General features: G+C 38.7%; 1 protein-coding gene across 1 annotated transcript in view; it reads right to left on the reverse strand.

Moving 5' to 3' along the window:
- Positions 1–11,642, reverse strand: part of LOC107318107 (IgGFc-binding protein-like) — a 70,159-nt gene extending 58,517 nt beyond the window's left edge. The window contains exons 1-10 of the mRNA XM_085513597.1: positions 11,518–11,642; positions 10,072–10,121; positions 9,832–9,981; positions 8,075–8,337; positions 7,336–7,417; positions 5,661–5,726; positions 5,164–5,408; positions 3,181–3,464; positions 2,288–2,565; positions 35–630 (exon numbers count right to left, since the gene is read on the reverse strand). Coding sequence (XP_085369723.1) covers positions 35–630; positions 2,288–2,565; positions 3,181–3,464; positions 5,164–5,408; positions 5,661–5,726; positions 7,336–7,417; positions 8,075–8,337; positions 9,832–9,981; positions 10,072–10,121; positions 11,518–11,585 — 2,082 coding nt within the window. The 5' untranslated portion in view covers positions 11,586–11,642. The remainder of the gene's footprint in view (positions 1–34; positions 631–2,287; positions 2,566–3,180; positions 3,465–5,163; positions 5,409–5,660; positions 5,727–7,335; positions 7,418–8,074; positions 8,338–9,831; positions 9,982–10,071; positions 10,122–11,517) is intronic.
- Between the last annotated feature and the right edge of the window lie 7,698 nt (positions 11,643–19,340).

The raw sequence follows: 19,340 nt of genomic DNA on the forward strand, positions 1-19,340 counted from the left end.
ACCCACCACGCACACACCAGCCCCACTCCCTTACCAGCACTCGGCTCCTCTCCTGCTTGAGTATTGTAATGCGCTCTCCGTACACGTCGACCACGACTTCACGCACGTAGGACACTCGGGGGTTGCCCCGATGCTCGTTCTTTGCCTCAACATTGAAGTAGGGTACGGAGGTGTTGGAGCACACTTTGGCCAGGGTGTACGTGCAGTTCCCCATGAAGTTGTGCGTCACTTTGTCAAAGGTGTTGTAGTGAGGGTCCCCGTGGACGTGGCAGATGCCGTAGGAGTGATCCATGCACTCGGGTTTCCCATTCTGCACTCCACAGAACTGGCCTGCGGGGCACGACGCACTGGAGCACTGGACTTTGCCTCCCCGTGTGGGACACGTGCACTTAGACGAGCAGGTGTTGTCCGTCCAGAACTCTGAGCCCACTGGGTAGTGCTGCCCATTGTGCCAGCACCCGCACTGCTGGCTGGGCACACACTGCTTGTTGTAGAGCAGGTACCCGCTGTCGCATACGCATCCCTCCACGCATGGCAAGCTGCAGTTGTATGGTGCCATTGAGTCCACACATGTAGCAGGGCAAGCTGCAGCACAGGGCTCATAGTGGCTGTTGGCCGGACAGGCTAGTGCTGTTTAATGGAAAAGATTAATACACAAGCTTATATTTTAAATAGTGAAATATTTATATTCACTTAATTGCATATTCTTTTTTGTTCTGCAGTCTTGAGGACACCCTGGATTCCTGTAGCAGTGCAATCCATGCCTTTTCTTTTTAACTGTCCTTTAACATAATTTATGGCTGTGGCTGTTAAGAATTTCTGTGTGAGAATTTCTATGCTGGTCATTGTTTGTTTGTTTGGTTTTTTTTTTTTTTTTTTTTTCCTGCTGTGTCATTTTATTTGTCCTTGGTATGTGCTCTATTTAGGATATAGGTCTGATAATTCTAATCATATCGTAGCTACTTGATTCATATTTTTTCACTCCCTGAAGCTCTTTAATGTTTGTTAAATTACCATGACATACATACACCCTATTGTTTTCCTACCTTGCTATACACATCAGAAGTTAAAAAGAAAAACTAAGCTAATTTGAAGTTCTTCTAATCTCATTCTTCAGTCTCTTTTCAGCTCCTCCACACTTGTGTAGAGTAGTTCAGTATTTAATGACATACCTCCACTGTATTTTAGTCTGCTTCCTTATGCAATAGAGATCACATTATTGCACTGTATATTTCCCTGTCCATCCTCCCATTAATTAAAACTGATCCAGAAATGCATCATTTGAAACAGGACCAAGGCAAGCAGGAAAGATCCTGCATGCTCCTGAAGCAGGAAGAACTGCTACAGAGAAGGTTTATTCCTGCTTAGAAACGACAGAATTTATGTCGGAGAAAGCCTCTATAATATCATTAGCAAATAAAATGCTCTAGCTAGAGACTACAATGAATGTGAAACAACTGTTCAGAGTAAATCTGGCTTCAGTCATCTCAGTGTCTGTAGACCAGCATCTTTCTGGAGTCTCCTCATCTCCCTCAGGGCAGAGGGTATACAGGCCACAGCAGAATGTACTGATTCCCAGATCAACTTTTCAGTTCATCTAGTGTTTTTCTGCCTCATCCTGCTCTCTCTACACTGGTATAAATTCTAAATTTCAGGCATCTTCATTGTTCAGTCTCAGATCTGTTCCTCCCACCAGTTTTGATTTTATTGTTCCTGCAGAAGCAACAGATTGACCCCCTGACTGGCTGAAATCTGTCTTAATGTGCTTCTGCTTCTGTGTGGCATGTGCTGCAAGAGGAGAAGGCACAGCTTCCTTTCTGTTAAGAGGGCACCAGGTCACTCTGCAAGGTAGGGAGGCTAAGCGAATAGAATAAAGTAGCTCAGCATCTCTGCAGGAAGCGTGGGTGAGGCTCTCACATGTTTACTAGGTATGTGCAAAATGAAATCTATGGTTTTTTCCTCAAAGACACTAAAGTTTAGGCACACCTTTCTCAGAAGGTAAAAAGCCCTCGAAGTTGAATGTTCCTGATATATTTAATACCCCTGAACAAAAATACAGGGTCAAGAAAAGAATGCGAAAGAAAAGCTCCCTATTTTCATCAGTCTTCTTAAAGGACTCGAGGACTCAAGCTGAGGACAACACATGATCCTGAAATCTTTAGCCTGATCAATCAAGATTCACAGTATTACAGGAATTTAAAAGAGTTTCTTGTAATGCTCTCTCTTTAGGCAGCCCTAATTATATCCTCCTTACAACTGGTAATTTCCAGTAATCTTTGATACGTACGGCAGAAGGTTGCATTTCTCCATGGTGTCAGCTGGACTCCCGCAGCTTGGCACATATCTGCATAAGCCTGCAGGATTTGACAGAGGGCTTCACTGCTCAGATGAAGCTCACAGAGATCATACTGGCAGTCTTCAAAATAGCTCTGTGGATCAACTACTGAGTGACAGTTCTGAAAGGGACCACTGGGATCAGTGATCAGACCACAGTATTCATTGCTTTGGATCATATGTTTTTCATCTGCAGTGCAATTTGGGGTATGGCCATCATCTGGCAAGCACCTAACGTGGAAGAAACAGATGTGGAAAATGTCACTGGTGAACTCTGCATACAATTGCACTCAAGATACTTTTCAAATCCCAATTGATAAAACTACTAGGCTGACCTGGTCTAAGGATGACTCTTTAAATCTCTGTATTTCAAATGGGATAGGAATTCAGTTTTTAAAATAATCTCAACGTTATCACTTTTGTAATGCCTATAAGAAACTGAAAATTAATTTTGGTTTAAAGTCTAAAAATAAGGTTTGTACAAGTAGGACAACTAGGAAAGGCAAACAGAAAGTAAAAGCATTCAAAGTTAAGCATTTATCATCATGAAATAACACATTGTGTAATTATTAAATAAACAGTGAAGTAGATCAGAAGAGTTCTAGGATCATTAACATTACAATAATAGCTGGAATCCTAGTGGGCAATTGCAGGTATATTCAGTTTTTATCTTTTTAAGTACACTTGAACTTGCTACTAGTTTTTTTTCCAGATATGTGAAGGAACTATACAGAATATATTTTATCCCATATTCCTGACATTTTGTGCCTACATACAACAACTGCTTAAAATACTGCTCATTACATAACTCCCAGATAAGGCCAAACATCCTGATTGGAGTCTTACCTTGAGTCATTGTAAACTTGCCAACTGTTTCCAAGACTGGCTGAGTCTGTTTCCATCCCTCCATCTGGGTTAAGAAAGTCATCTTTTTTGTCCCCATTATAATTTCCACATATCCCACAGACTTTTGATGTGTAGTTACTGGGAAGAGTGATTTCTGCTCTGTGATCTCCATCAAACTTGACCTTCAGCCCAAAGTCAGTAGTAACCACAACATACTGACCACTGAGGGAAATACTGACACTATTGCCCAAGGTAAGAGGGAGTACCTGGCTGACTCCATCAACCTACAGGGACAGAGAAGGACAATCATTATAATCACTTTAAAATATGTATTTTTAATGGTGATTTTCTTAGACCATGTTTCTATACAGAGCACAGGGCTTGTACAGTAAGCCTGTGCTTGTGTTAAGAACACACAATGTTGTGTTTCTGGTGGTTTTTTTTCAGGCTTTATGTAACATGAATGCTACACATGGCCAAATGAACCTGGGTCTCGAGACCATAGCAGTGCATCTACTTATCTTCCAGGTCTCAGCTGTGGTCAAAGTAAGCTTGGTGAACTAGACCCAGCTGGAAAAAAAGTCCAAAAATTATCAAGGTCTGTCAGCAGTAACTGCTTACAGGCTTTCTGGATCAAACAAGAGCATGGTATAAGATTTAAAAGATGTAGCTAGAATGGAATCTCAGAAAATTTTCAGGACTGGACACATTTTGAAGACATTGTCTCTTTTTCTTTTACTCTTTTTTTCTTTCTTTTTAATTTTCACATGTGAAATGCCAGCAATAGGAATTAAGTGTTCAAATAATGTTTTCAATTTATTTTAAATTCAATAAAACTAACATATTCCTTGAATATTTTTCCTATTACATAATTTACATATTTTAACTTAGATACATATGTAATGAAAACAGTATAAATAATAAATACAGTGAAGAGATTGAAATGAGAAACTTTTGGACAGTATAGATATCAAGTTCACTGTACATCTAAGTTGTGAAGTCTCTACGTATATTTAAATCCTTATCTCCTGTCCTATTTTCTTTCCAAGAAGACTGACAATGAAGTAAGATGATCTGTTCAATTACTGTGGGTTTTCAATCAAACATGTATCTGCTACCTTAGCTCCTCATGGAAATAAGCTACAAGGAAGCCTTAAAATACAGCAGCTGGTCCAGTGACACAATCAGAGTGATGCAAGTCATCAGGCAGTCTTTTTGAGACTCTCATCTGGCTGTGCTTTACAGCAATTTTCAGGGATTAAGTGAAATTAGAAGTGATGTGGAACAACTAGAAGTCAGAGATGAGCATGCAGCTTTTACAGTCTGGGAAATACACACCAGCACAATGAAAGGCCTTTTTTATTCCCTGCTGCAGACCAAGCTTAGTAATGGCAGGCAATCTTGAAGGGTAAACTAGCTCACCAACCCCATCTAGAGCATCAGCTCTACTTCCAACTGCTTGCAACATAGCACAACATTTTGTATTTTCTTTCTGTTCTGAAATTTCAATGCTTACTTTAAGGAACCTGTAGTACTACTGTTCCTCAGCATTTGACTATCTTCTTGTATGGGAAATTGGTAATCACAGCCTGAACCTCTGATTAATCAGCTGAGGCAAGTGTTGGGTCAGCTGTGGGAGCACAGGTGGGAGTAATTTAGCTGTGCTCTCAGAAGGGGTGCAGCTTGACTCCACCTCCTCTAGACTTCATTTAAGGACTGCCCAGACCACTACTAAGGCAGCATTTCCTGGAGATTGCTCTTTGGTGGAGATTACCTCAGTGGTTCCCAGCAGACTGACAGCTTCTGTATGGGTGAATTTTCCCTGTAAATAACCTTTTGGGTATTTACAGCTACCATCTTTTCATTATTGTCACCATAAACTTCTAAATATTATTTTATGCTTGCCAACAAATTTGTAGCCATTGTACTGCAATTTCTTCAAAGCATTACTTGCTGACAGTAGATAGTGAGATCCAGCCTTACCTTAACAACTCTGTTTTTACCAAGATTGATCCTGTAGCCATAAACATCAATGTCCACAGATTGGACATAGGACACTCGAGTGTTGCTTCCTCTGTGTTCATTGGCAGCTTCCACATTGAAGTAGGGCAGTGAGCTGTTGTTCTCACACAGCTTAGAGAGTGTGTAGGTGCAAGTGCCCATGAAGTCATGACGCTGCTTATCAAAAGTTAAATAATGAGGATCTCCGTGTATAGTGCAAGTCGCTTCTGGAGAAAGGAAAACAGAATGTGTTTCATTAACATATTGGTGCATCCAGAAAAGCCAGTACATACCTTTATTGTGCTGTGGGTAAACATAGTCATACCCATTTTATTGGTTACTTATGAAAGACAGATTATTATGGCCTAAGGCAATGTCACAGGAACACACTCAGATAAATTAACTCAAGTAACACTGGTAGAATGCACAGCTGCCCTTCTCTAAAGCATTGATTATAACATGTGATTTGTTAAAATTACCTATTGCAGCAGGTGGTATAGGTGCTGTTGGTGTAGGTATTGGTGGTACAGGGGTGCTGATGGCATCTGTCAGTAGAGAATACAAGGTAACAATATATAACATTATACATTAAACACTACATACAAACCAACATACACAAGTTTCAACTTACTCTTCACCAGCTTAAAGTTAGATTTTTCACTGAAGAAAATGGAACTGTCTACACTTGAAAATGAGGACATTTGGTTCTTTTGAGCTCTTAGGAAAGCTCATCCAACTACTAGCTTGGTGACAGAGACTGAGCTTGTCCTTTCATGTTTCTCTGAAACTGGAAATGTATTTACAGTTGGATATGTGATTCCCTCTGATTTGTATGTTAAAGCATGAAGGTCATGCTCTCTGCAGGAGTTGGCAGGTCTAGGAATGAGTAGCCTGTCAGCAGACACCACGTAACGGAAGCAATTGATTCTCAGAACACTGGTGATTTCTAATCAGAGTTTTTTTTCTACAAAACAGTGTTTGTTTCTTAGGATTGTAAGGAATGCAGGAGCTTTCTGCTGACAGATACTATAAACAGTGATGCTGAGTCTTTGCTAATGCCCATTTCTGCTTGCTAATACGGATTAATATATATTAGCATCTCCTCCACCTATTCTTTATTTGTCACAAAGACATTCTAAAGCAACTGGTCCTCTTGGTGTATTTGTATGTGTGTGGTAGCAACCCCAAGGTGTACTGTAGGCTTACAGTTTTGCAGGAGGAGGAGCACTTCTCTAGTCTCTTGGGATTACATTAGTGCACTAAGGCTGGAAAAACGAACAACTGGCTCTCCAAATAAGCCCCAAGTATTTTTCACATGATTTTAAAGAAAACTGTGTAGTCTGAGGGAATGAACATGAATAGGCCTCTTCATCATCGAAAAATCCTGGCTAGAGTAAATTTAAAACATTTCACTGACATTATATGTGCAGTGTTTCACAGAGATGTCTATTAAACCCTGATGATGTTTTCTGTATCATATTCAGCATGTTTCTTGTAGAATTCACATCTTTTAAGATATGAAATCGTAACAGTAAAGATGGGAATAAACTGTAATTAATTTCTTGCTCCAAGCCTTCCACAAATTGTGCAGGTCTAGGCTGATTTATTAGAGGGTCAGAGATCAAACTCAAATTACTGATTTATAATCAGGTATCATAGTACAAGTCATCATTATTGATTCACACACACACACACATATATATATATGTATATATATTTTTAATTACACATGACAGTTCTCTGTATTTTCTGGCTCATGTTAGACAGAAGTTTGCTGTAAAAATATATTTAGAACACTGAAACCAGGAGTTGGACTCTGTGATCCTTGTGTGTCCCTTCCATCTCAGGTTATCCTATGATCCAAGACCTTGGCTGGCTTTAGAGATGCACTTCACACTTACAGTTCGTTGGACCATGTGAAAATGGTCACATTTACAGAGAAGTAAATGGCTTATTCTCTGCATTTGAGGTATTTAAAGATGAATTGGGGTAGAACTACAACAAAAGACTTCTCATTTTTATGAAATGAACTGGAAATCTTTGTCCATTTCTCTTTTCTAGCTTGGAGTCATGAAAAGTTTCTATACTGTAAATAGGATTGAATAATTGCCAACAGCTTAAAGAGAGATGAGGAAGGCACAAATTTAGACTTACCACAGGATCCATCCCTTACTCTCACATTGTCCAGTGCTGTATCTGCATACTCTGTCAATCCTCGGACGGCCTCAAAGATGACCTAGCCAGGACGTAAAGTGAATTGTTGCATGAGTTCTTCAGGCATTTGTGGGAGAATCTCCCCCAACATATTTTCAGAATAATCTTTCTGGTCTACTTCTAAGGGCATCCAGGGAACCAATGGTGGAACAGTTTCCCTACTTTTCTTCAGAATTAAAATATATGGTCTGCAGTAAGGCAAGGACACAAAGAAAGGCTGTTCTCCATTATTTATGTGTTTGTTTATTGACTGGTTACTGACTTCTGAAAAGTGTCTGGATTGTACAGAGTAGCCCAGTGTGGGGAGCACCCCCAAAGCTTAAATCTAAACTCACAGAAGATAAACCTGTGTAAGTTTTTTGCAGAAAAATTAAGGTACATAATGTCCTTGACATCATGATAAAATGAGGAAAGGAGGGAATGTAGGAAGGAAGGAGAAACCTAATCAAATATATTTTATCTTCTACCTAAAAACACTAGTAAACCTCAGGGAGTTTTGGTTTTTTTCCTCTTAGTTTATTTGCACAAAGCATGAGGGCATTATTATTACAAAATAGAAACCAAGAAAATCTTGTTTATCCTTTCTAGCTTATATGTACAGCCTTTTACAGCCTGCAAAGGGAGAACAAATCATAAATGCTGACGTTGTACAAATAAATTTATTCTAAAAATAAATTACCTTTATCTTTCTCTGTGTTGGGAAAGCATGTGTGACAGAACCATAAATCCAAGAGGAACTTTGGTTTCCCTTCCGACTCCATACCATAAACTCTCCTGTGCTGTCTTGGATAAGCACTCTCAGTTCATTCCTGTCTTCTGACCCAAACATATAGTACCAGAAGTCTATGCATATCTTTTGGGAAACCACAATATCTGGGCTCTCAAGCCTGTTAGTGTCGAATGGGATCAGATTACTTGCTTCTTGGTAGATGAAATAGCCTTCTGCAGAGTGAAAAAATAATTTAAAAAATTAAGTCTGAATCTTTCTAACTTGTTAGATGTCACTGAAAACTGAAGTACATCTCAACTCTGGAAGAAATCAAGCACATCATTAGCTGTACAAAGAAGCAAAGTAGCAAATGATTGTAATTTACACTGCTACTGTTAGCACTATCTAGTTAGCTAAAGTACAATGAGACCTGGAAAGCAAAGCAAATATATCCTATCTCACATGATCAGTTATTTAGGGATTGCAAATAAAGAATTGGGCTTCTTTCAGGAGAGAGCATGTCTAGAAGCAGTGCCCAGCTTATCCTTGCTCAGTTTCCACTTTCTTCCAAGGAAAATAATGATCTTCTATGCATCTTCTCTTGTAAGATACAGTCGAATGATAAACAAATTTTTGGTATAAGGAGAATTCCAATGCCTCAATATTTGGTTTTGTCTCAAAGCAGAGGGATAAGGAAAAAAAAAAAAAACCAAACACAGATATTTCCTTAAAATGTTAGGTTTGACATTTTCAAAGGGAATCAAACCTTTCAAAATTCAGAATTTCACAATATTTTCTTTTGGGATTTAAATACTTTACTTTGAACTTGTTAATTGTGAGATCACATTTTCCTTTACTAAGGCTGGAGCTTTTTGCTTCCTATCACTTCTCTGTACCAAGATGAAAACTGTATTTTGTCATACCAGTTATGTCAAGTCTCTCCCATCTGACCATGGAAAGGAGTAAAAAATGACTGTTTCTGAATTTTATGGCATTACTCCACACATAGTACCTAATCTTCAGCTTCCTGTTTTAGGGCTTTATTAATAAAAAGAAAGTGTAAGCAGCACTTGAAGTTATATGAAACATGCCAATTGAAAAAATATACATATTATAAGTGATCTTTCCTGTCTTGGGATAATTATTGAAAACAGTATGGCTACAGATTGATCTGCTACAAATGAATCTTCTAGTGCAATGTTGATGGTTCCATCAGAGATTAAGCTATATTAAGCACTGTTTTAATGATATGACCACATTAGATCTCAGTTTTTCAATTACATGTAGCTGAGGACAAGATTTTTAAACATATTCTTTAATTTCTGACTGTATTTTCTGATCTTGTAATGCTTTGCTAGCATGAACATTATCCAGTGTCAGTACAGTGATCATTACGTTTCTTGACATCAGCTGATATCACTGTAATTTTATGAAAAAACTTCTCTTGAGTAATGATCTGTTGAATGTCACTGCATTCTCGGTGAGGTCTTAAGCAAGAGGTAGTTAGCATTCCTCTACTTTCTTTTACTGCACTAGTAAATATTTCCAGTCTATGATGGGCAAGCCAGTTTAATGCTGTGACTGAACATGGTGAAAAATCAAAGACAGGTGTCAACCAAACCAACACATTTCAAAGGATTTCATTAATCTCTTCATGAAAAAGAAAGAAGAAAGGTAGTCAAGCTGTATTCAAAATGAAGTAAATAATGCCATCAACAAGCACTTACTTCCATCAGGATAGTCTCCATCAGGACCTGTTCCATCTGTTGGAGTCTCATGCTTGGTTCGTATCCACACTCCCTGGTTCACAGTGCAAGGTTGGGTCCAGTCACAAAATGGCCTTGAGTTGTTGTTAAAATCACATCTAGTGAGGTAAGCTGAAACACAGAACAAGGAAAGTAAGGAAAAGGAGACACTATATTCAAAACTTGCCTTGGACATTAGCAGCAGTAAGTATGAGTAGTTACCTGTTTCAGGATCCCATGTTCTGATGCCACCAGTTGGTCTGTGTTTTATCCTGACAAGAAAAATAACACAGTGAAATACCTACAGATTTAGTGACACAAAAATTAAGAGTGTTGGGACTAACAGAAGTCATCTGGTATTCTTACGGAATTACTACCCAGACTCAGGGCCTCATCTGTGTCTGACTTCTTCCCTTCTCATATGTCCTTACTGCTTCATTAAGTTCTGAGAGCTAGAAAAAGGTGTATATGTTCACCTCAACTGAGTATAGAAAGATCTTCTCTCTGTATCCCTCTAAAATGATGGGACACTAGCTACAGGAGGGGTGGCAAGGTACAGCAAAGTTAGGATAGTACCAGAATGATGCAAAAGACTTGTTATTAACATGTTTGTAGCATTGGCATCCTCACTACTGCTAAGCAAGATATGTAAATACATGTAAAATGGTGTGTCACTAAACTATCTGTTATTTGTGAGAAGGCTTATGTTTCTTTTAACCACTACAAAGATATCATGACCACAAACTCTCATCTCACTCAGTTTTTCCTCTTGGTTATCCTAAAACGCTGAAGGGCAAGGGCAGTTAGAAATAGATATAGTCCTTGTGGTGCTACAAAATCCTGCAGAGGTGAGATGACATAAAACCAAAGTTCTGTCACAGATCACAAGAAAGATGGCTCTGTTCATTGGGTCTTTTGTATCAGAAAGGGATATCCAGGACTGCAAGACTACAGTAGGTGCTCTTGACATGTTCTGATGGTGGTCTATGGCTTTAGGAAGCAGTGTCTAGTTCCCACCACTGTGTTGCCCGTTGTCCCTATTGTCCTTGTTGTACTTGCCACACTATTAAGAGAATCTGTCCTTAAGCAAAGCCATCATAGCGTATGTCCCCCAACCCATCAAAATCTAAGCAGCGAGATTCAGAAAAACTAGGGAGATTCATAGTAAAGATCTACTTCATCACTGAAATAAGCAACTGGAAAACACACACAACTAAAGGTAAGGAGGAAAGAGGTGTGAAGATACTGAAGTAAGAACAGTTTCTTCTTTCCTCACAAGAGAGCTGTAACAAGGTGCCATTTAATCTCTATTCCCTGCTATCTTTAAACCGCTACATATCAAAGTTCTAAGGCAAAGGTTATTATAGGTATACTTAGTCAGAAGCATTTGATAACTGAAACAGATCTCTTCGGGTCTGCTATTAGAAATGTACAGGTTATACATTCTCTCACAGACAGCAATGACTGCAGAATTTGGCAACAACAAAATTCAATCATTTCCTCTTCTTTAAAATGACATGGTTTAATCATAGAATCATAGAATTACTCAGGTTGGAAAAGACCTCAAAGATCATCAAGTCCAACTGAATCATACAGTATTTTTATGTAAAAAGGTAAGAAAGGACATTTATAGTTAATGGTAACTAAGTTTCCTAAACTGCTACTTACCCTGTGGTATTCAGCCCTGAAATACAGAATAAAATTAAAATGCATTGTAAGTGCCAGAGGGTCCCCATGCTAGAAGACAGTGAAGTCTTCTGTGAGGTACTGTCTACATAGTAATCCACGAGCTGTTCTCAGCAAAAGCGAAGTGAGGACGACTTACAGTGCAAGAGAAGAATATATTGACTAAAGGGTGGAGGCGATTGTAAAACCTCTGTCCAACCCTGTTTGGCTGGGCTTCCTGGGTAATCTACCTGAAGAAAAGTACATATTAACGGAAAGTTCATATTCTACATGAGTTGTTTTGACACCCTTCATTGCCTACTGGAGAAAATGATTTGATTAGTGAAATGTTTATTGCTACTCCTGTATATTTAAATTAAATTTTCATAGGGATTTCTTCTCACGCTGATAGTAAGATAACTTTGGTAACTTTAAAACCCCTGCCCAGCTTTCATTTCTAGTGTAAGTGGGATTTCTTTTGTTTTCTGAATTTTCTCCCTTCTGTTAGTTGAAAGCAGAGAAAAAGCAGGTTGGTTGTTCCCTCTGCCATCTGGGCCTTTGCTGTCCAACATCCCTTCTACTAGAGTCTGTGAGAAACAGCTTGAAGGCTGTTAAATTCCCCATGTCACCTAGATTTTGAGTGATAAGAATCAGAGGAAAATCAGAACTTGTACAGTATTTCCTTGTATTGCCTTCAAAACCCTGACTATTGATTCCCCCACCCCCTCTTTCTTTTCCCCCTCATTTTTCTTCTTTTTATTTGTTTAATCTATATGGTTCTGGAAGTAGGGATTTCTTACTGTAATTCTGAGGATTAAGGTCATTAAGACCTGATTATTTATATGCCTAGAACTTCCTCAATCCCATCTACTTTATTCAGCACAAAATATTTTCATTTGCCGTTAAAGTGTAACTGAGGAAGGTGCTTACAGAAACAGGAAAAAAATGAAGAATTGGTGTGGCTGAGCAGGACCGTTAATATATTTGAGGTTAATTTCCCTTTCCTGAGGTTGTATTGTGCTACAAGCTCTTGACCTACAGGAGCCCACCAAAAGCCATTAGATGCATATAGCTGATGTTCAATTTACTGTTAAGCCTCCCTCCCCAGGGAAAATCTCCCTAGAAAATGCATGCATTTTTGCCAGTTGGTACACAAGGAAGAACATTTATGTGACTTAGAGACCGAGGAGATTTACTCCATGAATGAAACCATTGCCCACACTTTTCCTATTCAGTTGAGGGGGCCTCAGTGTGAGGGGGATAATACAAGCAACCTTCAATTAAAAGTTGCATCAAGCACATTGTGTTTAAAGAAGGGCTGCTGAGACGTCAGTCCAGAAAGTGGTAATCCAGGCAATAGATGTCCTTGGAACTGTAAGCCTTCCCTGTGTGCTCGTGCTTTTCTCATGCAGTTCATGGATTCCTTGTGAATCTGATGGTGTACTGTATGACTGAGAAGATATGAACCCATCTGCAAACAGCCACGCAGGCCTTCCTGGTGAGGAGATACTGCCCACCTTGGAAAGAAATCAACAGCTGGTAAATCTGTCCATTCTGATGATGCAGTGTCATTGAGCCCTCCTCACCCATGGCAAATATGAGACACTGAACACCATGAATACTTCTATCAAAAAAACGAGTCATGCCCTCCAGCAGTGCTGGGTGGTGATTTCCATCACCTTGTCACTCCTGTTTAATGCCAGCTGAGGTACTCTGACCGATGAGCTGGAGTACTGATAGTAAGGCTTTTTTCAGCAAGGGTCAAATATTAATTCATTCTATTATATATGGAGAAAATTCCAGTGAGATGTGGTACTATCTTGCATTCCTGATCATGTTGCAGGCGTGTTATTTCTCTTCTATGTCTGAATGATATGAATCCCTGAAAGGCATCTGGTTATTTGTCTAAAAATACTGATCTGGACTGCACACCAGTCTGAAGAAGAGGAACAGTAGTTCTTCATTTCTAATGCAGTAAACCAAATGTTTACCCATTTGCAGCCAGCACTAGAAATTCCCCTCCATTCTGCCTGTTTACAAAAAACACTGAGGCTACTCATGGGAACTACTTGCTTTCAGGTGACACAAAAAGATCTCCAACATGAAATCTTCAGGAGGTGAGGGCTTTTCAGTGAACAATGTGATTTGTAACATCCTCAAAAAAAAAAAAACCACAACAAGAACAAAGATAAACTGTATATAATTTTATTTCTGGCTGATGGGACTCTTAAAGATACTATTATTTAATCTTTGTGGGGTGAAGTTATATTCCCTTAATGACAGAATTAGCTTGATACTCCAGCAAAGGGACAACACAAAGAAGATAACCAACAGAAAATTGTCCCAATCCAGAAAAAGCATCCCTGGCCAACTTCAATTCCATTTGTGTCTCTGCTTTTTTGATCTCAGCTCTACTCATTCATACAGTATTCCCATACTGTTCCTGCTTCCACTGCCTGTGCATTTTTTTCTTACACGTCAGTTTGTCTGGCACACCCTTGCTCAGCCTTGCCAATTTTCTACCTTCCCTGTTTGATTTCTTACATAGGAGAATGAAGAGCTCTTGTACTCTAGGAAAAGTGTCCACATAGAGTTTCTGGCTCGGCTTGGATCCTCTGTCCCTAAGGGCAGTTCCCAAGGAATCCCATCCACTAATTATTTAAACAGCTAGAAATTCACTCTTCTGAAGTTCAGGGTCCTGACTTTGAACTCTGCCAGGTCTGTATTCCTCAAGATCATGAACTCAACCAGGGTGTGGCTGCTGCAGTCCAAACCACCTCTGGTTTTATCCTCTTTAATGTGTTCAGCTGCAGTTGTGAGCACTGGATCCAGTAATGCTTCTCCTCTAATTGGTTTTTCTAACACATGGACCAGGAAGTTGAGTGCAACACATATCAGGATTCTCCTGGGTTACTTACAGTCAGATGGGTCTTTTTCCCAGCAGACATCCAGGTGGCTCAAGTCCTACTTCGGGACGAATGTCTACAAACATGATGTAGCTGAAGCAAGAAGGCTTTATCAGCAATTTGCACACTTGAAGTAATGATCTTTATCTGATTTTCAGGCACTGTAAATAAGTCTGTAAAGCCCAATGAGAAATAACTACATCAGTTTTAATTGAATTGGTACAATTTAAGTAGATAAAATTTGAGCAGCAGCGGCACAACTGATATAATTTCAGTAGAAGGATCTATCTGCTATTTCACTCTTTGTTTCAATTCAGGCAATAATAAAGTTCTTCCTCTGTCCTAACAAAAGTATGAATCAGATTTCATGGCACGCAAGACCTCTGTCACAGTTTCTGGAATCCCCGGTGCCCTCATCTTTGCCTTTATTGATGTTGTGTATGAGAAGGCACCGTCAGACCTCTGGTTCCTTCAGAAAGCTGTTTATGTTGCACTCTTGTTGGAGCTACCTCTAAGTCAGTGCTTTGGTGAACCTCCACTGGGGAGTCAGGAAACAAACAAGTAAGACTCATAAACCCATAATCACGTACATTTAGATTATATAATAGTGCAATGAATCCCACCTTTGCTCTATTGAGCAACATGTATAGATAGGCTGAGGAGGAAGTACACACACAAAAAATTCTGTTGCTAGAAAATAAATGGATGTTTCTTTGATGAGTAAAGTGTACTGTAGAGCACAAGCTGAAACTGTTTTTCAAACTACTGGCTCCCCAAACTGAAGCTTAGATTTGAAAGTCAGACTGTCTTCTTCCTGATCTAACAGCTGTAATTATTTTGAAGCCAGAATGTACATTCTTACTGAAGTACAGACCAAAGCTTCATTAAGTTTCTTTTAATAGTAAGAAAAAGGTAACAGCTTTTTTTGCTCAGCATTCTTAGCTGTCAGCTGCCTATGAACAAAACTCCTAAGTGCAAAGCACACTCATATTGTGACCTAGATCAGATGCATTTTTGAGGTAATGTTCGTGAATTTATTTGGTGCTTATGGTTGTGTACTATGTGGGCAATGCATTACTTGAGTTATAACTGCTAATCTATTCCTTATCTTTTATCTGGAATGCATTGTGGGTATACTTCACTTCCAGCATATCAAGGGGAAGAACATAACATCCTTCCTGACACTATTTTACTGGCATTCCAAGTAGTATTTGAATAAAGGGAAGACAATCATAGGTAAAAGTAACTTTTTCTCATTTCAGCGATGCTGCACTTGCAATCATGAGATTAGTAGATAAGGTTTTAAAAGTCCTGAAATTATCTCAAATCTATCTCTTAATAATAGATGAGACATAAAGGATGCCTTTGAATAAACATTTTGGGAGCAGACTTCTGGCAAGGGGATACTGCTGATATTGATCTCTTTAAACTGCTCTCTTGGTGTAGGGATTTTATAAAATTATGTTTATGATAATCCAATCAGCTGCCTCGGTCTTGCTGGAGTTCAGGGATTTCATATTTGCATCTTCATATATTTTTTAACTATTGGCTCAGATCTACATAAAACAACAAACCCATGGAGTGCAAAGACTATTCTATGATAGTAGTTTATTTCACAGAGTAGAGCTATCTATTTTCATCAAAGGGTCTGTAAAACCAAACTAGCTATAGAGATAAGGGGGTTAGATTACTGTAAACGTCTGATTCTACTCGTGCACTCTCTCAATTTCAATATTCCACTGTAAGAGTTAGTGGTTCTGTTCTTAATTCATTCTAGTGTAACCCTGGCTCATTCTCTGTAATAAAACTGGTATTAGAGATGCAGCTTTTTCTAAATGCAGAAATATGGTGTTTGGATTAATGAATACTGTAATATCTCTGAATTTTCAGCTCACTGTAGCAAGGTCCTGTGAACCTGTGTTGTTCTTTCTGTTCTCAATACTCCAGTGTTAGCAAGCTTTACACTTACTTCAACCCCATTTTAAACAGCCATTTGCACTTGGCTCTTTTTATCCATGTATTCCAAATGAACTGGTGCAGCTCTTTGCCTTCCATCCCTTTCATGTTCTGAGCAATCCTGTAAATCTCTTAACTCTTCCTAGTCGTTTCAGAAAGGGTGACTTTCTCCACATGTTACCTCCTGGATAGCGTTGCCTCTCAACGTATAGTCTGTGGCCACTTCTTACAGGAAGAGAGCTCTCTGGACAATGGCTCCTGTAATTAAGCTATTAAACCTGGTTAATGCAGTTGCTTCACCAAAATTTCTAGATCAGATAACCTTTTTTTTTTTAAATTAATAGAGATGGACAATCATGAATTTTGCAGAAATGAAGAAACTTGTCAACATCGATTCATATGGCATTTGCTGATCTAAATCCTGCTTTTCCTGCAACTGCTGGAGCTGCTATTGCTCCCCATTAGATTATACCCCTAGAGGAAGACCCACCAAGAGGAGACTGGGTTGATCTAAAAAAAACACCTCCCAGTCTAGCAGTTCCTACTGCTTTTATAAGTGGAGAGAGTTAACCAGCTGCTTGCTCTCTCCCTAGATCATAAAATAAACCCACTCCTCGCAAAGTATGAAACTTGTGAAATACACTATTTGTGCTTTGTTTTATGAGCTCTACATCTGAAATGATCTGCACTGAAACAGAGACCACCTGTGTCTTTCAGAGTGAATGATCAGCATTCTGCTGTTTGCTTTGGAGTGAACTGTATTTATAAAAGAGTATATGAGATTTTAGCTGTGCAGGAAAACAAGGCTTATGTCTCAGCAGGTAAGCAAGGTTCCTCATCAACAAAGCATTTTGGACTCTAGATTATACATGGGTGTGTTTGCATACTTACACATACAGATTTTTGTGAACAAAGTTTAGCAAGTATATGTAGCCACAGAACATTTCCTGCTCCAGGAACTAAAGACAGTTTGACAGTATTTTCTATCAATTAAGCTTGATGTGATGTTGTAGAAATCATCCCTGTATACAGAATGGGTGAAAATGCTCTGGCTTGGGTACGGTTGGTCTAAATTTAAACTTTATATGTTTCAGACATCCAAGATTCTATCTTTACCAATGAGTAAAAAAATCATAGGATAATTAAAGTCAAATAAATTGAAAGACTGTGAGTGGAGGATGTGACTTGGGAAATGAACACCAAATCTTGGAAGCAAATGGCAAAGACATTCAGATCTTGATGAACATCACTGACTTGTGTAATCCCTATAGGAGTTATGAGATGACTAGCTATTAACATCAACATCAGAAAGATATATTGCCATTTATACTAAAATCATACGTGACCCCCAAAAATGAACAGCATTCATGTAGTTAACAATACAGAGCTATAAAGTGCTTTCAATGTACCCCTGAAGTTATTTCTCACTGAGAACAAATATTTTTGCCATGTGCAATCTTACTTCCTCTTTCTTTTCTTGTACATAGAGAATATGAGCAACAATATGATATTTTCCAAAGTAGATCAGTAATATCACAATGTACTTACTACCTTTATTTCAGGATGCTATGCCAACATGTGTAATTGTACAAGTTTTTTGGCAATGTTTTTATTCAGACCAAATTGCAGCACCCAGCGTTCCCTATCTGAACAGGCCCATGCCAATACATAAAACTGTATAATCATACAATAATAAGGAGCAATGGAACTCTGACAGTCAACTGGTTTACACCTTGCTTAAAACCCAGGTAACTTAAAAATTACATCAGACTGCTCTGGGCCTTGTCCAGTCATGATGGGAAAATCATGCTATGTCTCTGATTTCTGTGTTTGACCACTATATTTGTTAAGAACGTTGGTTATTTTTTTTTAAATATATGTAATTTATCACATATGTCCAACGTAAAAATTGTTCTCTACTCCTACATTCAGGAATGTATTCAAAAGTGCCTCTATGTGTGCTATAATAAAAAAAGTACAACAAAGACGTCATTGATAAACAAGCCAGATAAGAGGAAAATTGCTTTACTCAGATAACAAGTGCATTGTGCATTTGCACCAAAGGTAGGACTGAGCAAATATAAACGCTGAAAATGCATGTTATGTTTCACAGGTATTTTTGTGATGTCTTAATGAAAACTCATCTTTGACTTTTCTTCACTGTACTGATAACTCTGAGCCTCTATCCAATCATCAGCTTATGCTTTCAGGTTTACAAAGAAGTAAAATGCTTCTCTCTCTTTTTTGTTTGTAAGCAAATCACTGTCTGTGAGTCAGAAATATTCACTTAACTCCACATTTGGGCTTATGAATACAATTTCTTAAGACGAAAATCAAAATGGGAGATGACAGATAAACATCTGAGTTCCTTCATCAGCAGAAGCAGAGGCAATTCCCTTCAAACTGCTATTATTGCAAGTACAGGTCTTCCAAAAGAAGGAAACCCGTACATCTTTGTTGTAGCTTTGGATGAGCCTTTTGGAGGTAGAACATGATGCTCCCAGCTACTGGCAAATTCATTTTAATCTAGCCAGCTATACAAGGAGCATAGCAGTGGATAATCCATGACAAAAGCTTTTCAAAAAAGCGCTAAAATATAAGAATACTAAACAGTTAAGATTTTATTATGGAAAACAGCTTTCATTTTATCTCCTATTCCTTCATGTTAACATGTAAAGCCAGAAGAGAAATAAAACTAGTAATACGATAATATACTTAGTAAAATCTTCTAAGCAACAAAAGCATTTCTGTAGGTTTTTTGCATGCAGGCTACAAGGAGCAGAAGTTTCCAGACTGCTCTTAAAAAGCCAAGTGTAATAAATTACTTTAGTTGCATTCAGCCAGTGAGACTGCATGGGCTTCCTCCTTATTTCCAAAAAAGATATGCACAGCCCAAGTTTCAGAGCTGCTGGTTTGTTCTCATTTCCCAGGATGGAACAGTATGAGATTACAGGACATGCAAGA

This window comes from Coturnix japonica, chromosome 12, assembly GCF_054131305.1.
Source record: "Coturnix japonica strain WE chromosome 12, WE-NBRP24, whole genome shotgun sequence".
Classification (NCBI taxonomy): domain Eukaryota; kingdom Metazoa; phylum Chordata; class Aves; order Galliformes; family Phasianidae; genus Coturnix; species Coturnix japonica.